The following is an 8844-nucleotide window of genomic DNA, read 5'->3' as shown; positions in this document are numbered from 1 at the left end:
CCCCCCCCCCCCCCCCCCCCATTGGCTTAAACAGTGTCCTTTATAGCTCAAAAAAATTCCAGGATCCTCTCAAGGATTCTTTATTGTAGTTAGTTGTTGTGCCAATTTAGATTTTTTAAGCACTTGTCAGCCTTTATTCCCTCCTGACCTTTACTCTCATTCTGGGTCCTTCTGTCTCCCACTTTGCTTCTCTGCCTCTTCTCTTGAGACAGAGTTTCAGTATTTACTCTCTTCAGCCCTGCAGGTGTCGGCCAGTGTTAAAAAGCAGGATGGATCTTGACGTGGTTAACATGTTTGTGATCGCGGGCGGCACGTTGGCCATCCCAATCCTGGCATTTGTAGCTTCGTTTCTCCTGTGGCCTTCAGCGCTGATAAAAATCTATTACTGGTAAGTTAATTTTATACTTGAAGTATTCAGGAGCGTCATAACAGCAGTGTCATCTTCTCTGCTTGTCCTTTTGATGGCGGTTTTTCAACATTTTATCGTGAAATATTTCAAACATACAGAAAAGTTGGAAGACATTCTGTCTTGAGTCTGGGGAGTGTTCTTGAAGAATTGGTGGTCGCTCCTCACTGGGTAAATTTCTTTCTGGTTTCTGATCGCTTCTTTGCCGGGGAGGCCACCCTCACTCCCAGAGTCACTGATTCTGTCTTCAGGCAAGGATTGTGCATGGTTACGGGAGCTCCTTTGGTATTTTCTTGGTTGTTGAATTCTGACCCAGTGATGTCCTGACAGGGGCAGTGATGTGCACTGAAAAATGAACTGGAAAGACCAGGGCCAAGGAGATGGCATGGGTAGGACAGAATGGGTTTTAGATTTGTTCTAAACGTGTTCATTAGTAAAGTGACGGAAAGAAAAAGAAGTTTCCAAAATTGTTATTCTTGTACCATCTTTATGAGTCTTGCTATATCTGTAGAACAGCTCTACTTTCCTTTTTGTATTTTCTTTAGAGTAAGTCACTCTTTTTACCTTAAATCGATTTAAGAGTGATAATAAATATTACTACCTTAAGCAGAAAATCTGTTTGCCGTACTTGCCATAAATAGTAAATTAATATTAAAAAGTAAAAATGAGCACAATGTCATTCAGCGGTGTTCTTAAATTCTAGCTTACCAAAGACTCTGTGTCTCCTTTCTCTTTGTTACAAAGTCCAGAGAGGTGTGAAAGATGTAGCAGCCCCGAACAGAAATCACCCCTCATGCCCCATGGTGTGTGTCCCCTGGGGAAGGCAATCCCAAAATAGCCCTGGTTTCTCTCTGTGCCCCAGGGAGAAGGGAAGCATGTTGAGATTTAACTGGGACTCTGGCAGTTAGAACCACCTTCTATGCACGGAGGAAAGAACGCAGAGAGGTTGTGTTCAGCTTGTGCCCTTTATCTGCTCTCCTTTCTGGCTCCCTTTTGTTTCATTAGAGTGTGGAATTTTCCGCCTGCCAGCCAGGCTCTGATCCTTGAAAAGAAGCTAATTGAACAGAAGGGAGCTTTTCATCCTCACTCTCCCGCTCCCTCTTGGAGGGGGGTGGCAGTGGTGACCCTTTAAGAGGGTCACCCAGGACCCACCTCTGCGTCGACCACCTGAGATTCTGGCTGCGTCCATGTGATTCCCCTGCAGCGCTGGCAGCCAGAGAGCTTGGGGGCCCAGGCCCCCCTGTGGCCCCTGCCATGGAGAGCCCAGAGTCGTGGGCCCCTCGTGGCTCGGCAGAGGCACCATGGCTCTCCACACACGAATGCCATCTTTCTTAACTCCAGTCAAGGCAGAGAATGCAGTTCGGTGATGGAGCCCATCACCATGGATATGGCTGCAGACAGAGGTGTGATTATATCAAGGCCGATTCCACCCACCACATGCGGAAACCGGCCTCCAGGCTGCGTAATCCCTTCCACCCCCAGCCTACTTGGGCTGTCAAGGAGAAGGCTATCAGGGTCCAGAGTGTCAGAATAATTTTGACATTTGAGCTTTGAAAAGAAAAATAACCTCAAAGCAAATAATTCACCTTTTTATTGAGTTAAAATTCACATAACATAAAATTCACCGTTTTAAAGTGCATAATTCAGTAGTTTTAGTACATCCATGGTGTTGGAGCGCCTTGCTGGCTCAGTCAGAAGAACATGTGACTCTTGATCTCGGGATCGTGAGTTTGAGCCCCAAGTTGGGTGTAGAGATTACTAAAAATGAAAACAATGAATCGTGGATCACTACATCAAAAACTAATGATGTATTGTATGGTGACTAACGTAACATAATAAAATAAAATTAAAAAAAAAGATTACTAAAAAAAAAGTAAAAATAAAAACTTAAAAAAAAACCATACAGGGCGCCTGGGTGGCTCAGTCGTTAAGCGTCTGCCTTCGGCTCAGGTCATGATCCCAGGGTCCTGGGATCGAGCCCCGCATCGGGCTCCCTGCTCTGTGGAAAGCCTGCTTCTCCCTCTCCCACTCCCCCTGCTTGTGCTCTCTCTCTCGCTGTGTCTCTCTCTGTCAAATAAATAAATAAAATCTTTGAAAACAAAAACAAAAACAAAAAACCATACATACGTGTGTACACACACACACACACACACAGTGTTGTGCAACCATTACCACTATCTAATTCCAAAACATTTCCATCTTCCCAAAAGGAGCCCCCGCACCTGTTTGCAGTCACTCACAGTTTCCCTGTCCCTTCATCCCCTGGCAGCTTTAACTACATCTTCTGTCTCTTTGGATTTGCCTATTTTGGCCATTTCATATAAATGAGATCATACAATTTTTGGCATTTAATGTGTGATTTCTTTGACTTAGCATGTTTTCAAGGTGCATCTGCTGTAGCGTGTCAGTATTTCATTATTATGGCTGAATTCTAGTCCATTGTGTGGTCATACAACATACTATGTATTTATTTATTTTTTAAAGATTTTATTTATTTATTTCACAGAGAGAGAGAGACAGCGAGAGAGAGGACACAAGCAAGGGGAGTGGGAGAGGGAGAAGCAGGCTTCCCCCTGAGCAGGGAGCCCGATGCGGGGCTCGATCCCAGGACCCTGGGATCATGACCTGAGCCGAAGGCAGACGCTTAATGACTGAGCCACCCAGGCGCCCCCATACTATGTATTTAAAAGGACATTTGTATTGTTTCCACTTTTTGCCTATTGTGAATAATGCCACATAGCAAATAATTCACTTTTATTAACAAATAATACCACTAAAATCCTGTGAGTTCCCACAGAGCAGAGCATTCAGTCCCTTATTTAAATGACAGTATAAGGACACCTGGGTGGCTCAGTGGATTAAGCATCTGCCTTCGGCTCAAGTCATGATCTCAAGATCCTGGGATCCAGCCCCACGTCGGGCTCCCTGCTCAACGGGGAGTCTGCTTCTCCCGCTTACTCTCCCTCTGTGCACTCTCGCTCAGTCTCCCTCTTATTCTTTATAAATAAATAAAATCTTAAAAACATAAATGACAGTATAGATGCATGTGATCTTAAAGCCTGGCCATGCCTGTCACTCTGCTCAGAGCTGTAGCCAGAGGACAAACACAGTGTTCTTGATTTCATGAACTCAGGCACACAAGCCAAGAAGAAACCCAGCTGGTTGGAGAGAATGTAAATCCTAGAAAACCTTTTGGTTCATGCCAGGTCGAATTGAGGCATGAGGGGTTGTGATTATGGTACTAGAACCCATGATGCCATTGCGGAGGGCTGTCGGAAATCCTGTGATTTCCTCCTCCTCCCGCCCCCTTTGAAAGGCACAGCCTCTTTCCTTCATGTCCCTCACTGCAAGTGACATTTACCCAGTGAGGGTCCTGGGATGAGTCACGTCCCTTAACCACAGCTACTCCTCCAAACACCTTTATTTGCTCAACTACCCATAATGATCACCATTGGGTTCACTCTGCCGAGCTAGGTGGGGCAGGTTAATTTTCAGGGTTGCTGTGTGAACACCAATAGACAGTAGAGCTAGCTGGGCTGGGCATTGCGAACACCCCAAGCTGCTCGCCGCATGCCCAGAAGGGTGTGCTGTAATCATCACAGCAGGCTCTCTCCTGGACATCTCTCTGGGATCTTCTGAGCCTGTTCTGAGGGAAGAGGAACAGGTGTCCCCAGTAGACCAAGGCTCAGTGTCCCTGGAGCATGGCCAGCCTCTCTCCGCAGCAATGTGGACCATGGTTGCCAACCACAGTTGGAGGTGCTGGGGCCGTTGTGGGTGACATCAAAGGCAGCTCACAGGATGAAAGAGACTGGGATTTTAAAAAGATTTTTATTTTCTCTGAAGAAACTCAGTTGTGACCTAAAGGTAAGAAATCATAAATATAAGAGAAAAAGATGGACAAGAATTGAAAAAGAAAACTAGCATTGTTTGCAGATGATTGTGTTCATAGAAAGTCCAAAGGAATCTATAGATAATTTTTTGGAATTAATAAGTGACTTAGGCAAGATTGCTAAATACAAGATAAGTAAACAAAAATCACTTATAGTCTTATATGACAGCGACAAAAAATAGAAAACGAAAAAAAATTTAATGATACTATTTACTGCTGTATCAACAAATACAGAATACCTAAGAATAAATCTAAAGAACAGTATGGAAGTCCTCTGGACAGAAAACTATGAAGTATTAGAGAAATTTTGAAAGACCTAAAGTAGTGGAGTTACAGACAATATTGTGAGTTGGAAGACTTTCTTATCACTGCGATGTTAGATTTCCCTAAAATGATACATAGTTCAATGTACACTCATTTAAAATCCCAGCAGGTTTTTTTTTTTAAAGATTTTATTCATTTATTTGAGAGAGAGAGAGAACGTGCACAAGTGGGGGGGATGGGCAGAGGGAAAGAGAGAAGCAGGCTCCCCATTGAGCAGGGAGCCCCATGCGGGGCTTGATCCCAGGACCCCGGGATCATGAACTGAGCCAAAGGCAGATGCTTAACCCACTGAGCCACCCAGGCGCCCCTCCCAGCCAGTTTTTTTTAATGGAATTTAATAAACTGGTTTTTAAATTTATAAAGAAAAGCCTGACAGTCTTGAAGAGGAACAATGCGAGATTTTTTACATGACCAGCTGTCAAACCTAATTACAAAGCAACAGTAAATCAAGGCAGTATAAAATTGGCACAAAGAAGGGCAAACCAATGGGACAGGAGAGCCCAGGAACAGATGTACATAGATACAGTCCCTTGAATTATGACAACGGTAGCACTGCTTTGCAGCGGGGGAAGGGGGCTGTGTCAGCTAGATATCCATGTGGGAAAAAGTTCACCATGACCTGTTTGGTAGTCAGAATTACTGAAACACCCCCACAAAGATCTACTTCTCTAATCCCGATAACCTGTGAATATGACAACAAATCACTCCCACAGTCGTTATATTGTATACAGTTGACCTAAAGACAGGATTATCCCAGGAAGCCTGATCTAGTCATATTAGCTCTTAAAAGTGGAGGGGTTTGAAGGACGAGAAAGACTCAGTGCTGTGGCTAGTTTGAAGTCAGAGAGGACCCCATGAGAGGGAATGCTAGTGGGCTCTAGGAGCAGATGTCCCTGGCCTGACAACCAGCAAGACAGCAGGGATTTCAGTCCTAGACCTTAAGGACTTGAATTCTGCTAATAACCTAAAAAGCTTAGAAGTTGATTCGTTCCCGGAGCTTCCAGATCAGAGCCGGCGGGTGCCTTGATTTCAGCTTTGTGATACCTTCAGAAGAGAACTCGGCTAAGCTCACTCCTGACCTACAGAACCTTGAGTTAATAAATGAGTGTTGTTTGAAGCTGCTAAGCTTGGTAATTTGTAACGCAGCCATAAAAAAGAATACGGCCTCATCTACAACCTTGTACCATGCACAAAAATCAAATCCAGGTGGATTATAGATCTAAATGAAACAATAAAGCTTTTGTAAGAAAACATAGAAAATCCTCACAACAGAGGTTATCCAAATGGTCAGTAAACATATGTAATGGCACTCAACTTCATTGCCCATACAGGACATTTAATAAATGAAAACCACAATGAGAGGCTATTTCCCACCCACCAAGATGGCTTACGTGAAACAGGCCAACAATTCCAAGTATGGGCAAGGATGTTGTATTCATATCCTAGAGCTGCTGTGATAAATGACCACAATGTGGGTGACTTAAAACAACAGATATTTATTCTCTCATAGTTCTGGAGGTTGGAAATACCAAATCAAGGTTTTGGCAAGGTCGGTTCCTTCTGGCGGCTCTGAGGGACAATCTGTTCAGTGGCTCTTCCCTAGCTTCCGGTGACTGTGAACTATCCTGGGCATTCTTTGAGTTGTAGGTATGTCCTTCATATGTAGATGTGTCACTTCACTGTCTGCCGCTATATGTCACACAGTGGTGTTCCTTTGGTGTGTTTCTGGGTCCACATTTCCCCTTTTTTATAACGGCACTGGCCATATTGGATTTGGGGCCAACCCTAATCCAGTATGACCTCAGCTCAACTCGATTATATCTGGAAAGACGCTGTTTTGTTTTGTTTTGTTTTTTGGACACTGTTTCCAAATAAGGTCGTATCCCCAGGTTCCAGATAGACATGAATTTGGGGGAAATACTATTCAACCCAGTATGGATGTGGAGCAACTAGACTCCGGCATATTGTTGATGAAAGTGTAAATTGGTTTGGAAAACTTTTTATCAATATGACCCCCTCATTTCACGGAATAGAAGTATGTCTGTATGTGTATATACATATATACGTATATACACACACACATATATATATGGAAAGAGAGAGATCAAAAGACGTATAAAAGAATGTTCCGGGGCGCCTGGGTGGCTCAGTCATTAAGCGTCTGCCTTCTGCTCAGGTCATGATCCCAGAGTCCTGGGATTGAGCCCCACATGGGGCTCCCTGCTCATGGGGAGCCTACTTCTCCCTCTCCCCCTCATGCTTGCGTGCTCTTTCTCTCTCTCAAATAAATAAATATTTGAAAAAAAATTACAATTTGGGGGTGCCCGGCTGGCTGAGTCAGTGAAGCGTGCAACTCTTAAACTCAATCTCATGAGTTCAAGCCCCACACTGGGGGTAAAGTTTACTTAAATAATAATCATCATAATAAAATATTACAATTTGAACATCTTTTCAACTATACTTACAGAAGAGATATTCAAGAGTTCTTTATCAACTAATGAATTATTGAACATTATATCAAAAATTAATGATGGGGCGCCTGGGTGGCTCAGTCGTTAAGCATCTGCCTTCGGCTCAGGTCATGATCCCAGGGTCCTGGGATCGAGTCCTGCCTGGGATCGAGTCCTGCATCGGGCTCCCTGCTCCGCGGGAAGCCTGCTTCTCCCTCTCCCACTCCCCCTGCTTATGTTCCCTCTCTCGCTGTGTCTCTCTCTGTCAAATAAATAAATAAAATCTTAAAAAAAAAAAAAAGCTATATTTAAAAAAAAAAAGGATGTTCCATAGCAGCTTCGTTTATTGTACCTCTGAACTGGAAACACCAGTGTCTATTAATACCATAATAGATAAATAAAGGTATAGTTGTGCCACTATTCATATGGTATTCAATGGAAAGGAAAGAACTTGTGCTATATTGTACAACACAAACATAATATTGAGTGAAGGAAGTCAGATACACACAAATACTTATCGTATGATAAAGTTCTGAAACAGCAGAACTGTCCTGGAGACGTAAAGGGAGGCAGGGGTTACCTTTGGGGGGTAGTGATGGGGAAAGACACAAGATAGGCAACTGGGATGCTGGTCATTTTCTAGATCCTAATCTGTGTGGCAGATGCCGGATTCATTCGTTTTGTACAAATTCATCAGGCTGTACACTTAAAATTCATGCCCTTTTTTAAAAAAAGCTACCATATGATCCAGCAATTTCACTCCTAGGTGAGCTGAGAACACCAAGAGAACTGAAAACGTATGTCCACAGAAAAAGTTGTACATGAATGTTCATAGTGGCATTATTCCTAAGAGCTAAAAAGGAAAAACAACCCAAATGTCCATGAACTGATGACTGGATAAACAAGTGTGCGTATCCATATGATGGAATATGATTTAGCCTTAAAAAAGAAGGGAGTACTAATACATCCTATAACATAGACTAACTTGAAAAGCATTATGCTAAGTGAAATAAGCCAGACACAAAAAGCCACATACCAAATGTGACCCCATTTATATGAGATATCCAGAATAAGCAAATCCATAAAGTAAACACAAAGAGACGTGAAGGAAATTAGTGGTTGCCAGGATCTATAGGGAGAGGGTGATGGAGAGTGAGTGCTAATCAGTGTGGATTTCTTTTTTTTTTTTTTAAGATTTTATTTATTTATTTGACAGAGAGAGAACACAAGCAGGGGGAGCAGCAGAGGGAGAGGGAGAAGCAGGCTCTCCACCAAGCGGGGAGCCCGATGCGGGGCTTGATCCCAGGACCCTGGGATCATGACCTGAGCCGAAGGCAGACGCTTAACAACTGAGCCACCCAGGCGCCCCCCCCTTTTTTTTTTAAATTGTGGTAAAATATATCTAACATAAAATTTACCATTTTAACCATTTTAAAGTATACAGTTCAGTCTTGTTTCTTTTTGATGAAAATGTTCCAGATAGATAGTGGATGGTTGCACTACTTTGTGAATATACTTAAAAAAAAAAAAATCCTCAATCGTATTTAAAAGGGTGACTTTTATGGTATGTCAATGATATCTCAATAAAAAGAAAGCTGTACTCAACAGCCTAGTCATTAGGGAAATGCAAATCAAAACCACAGGGAGATACTACACAAATTAGGGTGGCTATTATTACGTATTTTTTTAGGGTTCCTATTTAAAAAAAAAACAAACCAGAAAATACCACATGTTGGTGAGGACATAGAGAAACCCTTGTGCATCGCTGGTAGAAA

The 8844-nt window shown here is 42.9% G+C and overlaps 1 protein-coding gene across 2 annotated transcripts in view; it reads left to right on the top strand.

The window, feature by feature from the left end:
- ABHD6 (abhydrolase domain containing 6, acylglycerol lipase) overlaps positions 1-8844 on the top strand; it is a 50989-nt gene that overhangs the window by 17194 nt on the left and 24951 nt on the right. The window contains exon 3 of one of the 2 annotated variants that reach the window (XM_021694905.2): positions 237-388. The exons of the other annotated variant lie outside the window; for it this stretch is intronic. Coding sequence (XP_021550580.1) covers positions 270-388 — 119 coding nt within the window. The 5' untranslated portion in view covers positions 237-269. The remainder of the gene's footprint in view (positions 1-236; positions 389-8844) is intronic. 2 annotated transcript variants of the gene reach the window in all.

The sequence above is a fragment of the Neomonachus schauinslandi genome, chromosome 1 (genome assembly GCF_002201575.2).
Source record: "Neomonachus schauinslandi chromosome 1, ASM220157v2, whole genome shotgun sequence".
Taxonomy (NCBI): domain Eukaryota; kingdom Metazoa; phylum Chordata; class Mammalia; order Carnivora; family Phocidae; genus Neomonachus; species Neomonachus schauinslandi.
The sequence above is the reverse complement of the archived record's forward strand: the minus strand, read 5'-3'. Positions and strand labels throughout refer to the sequence as shown.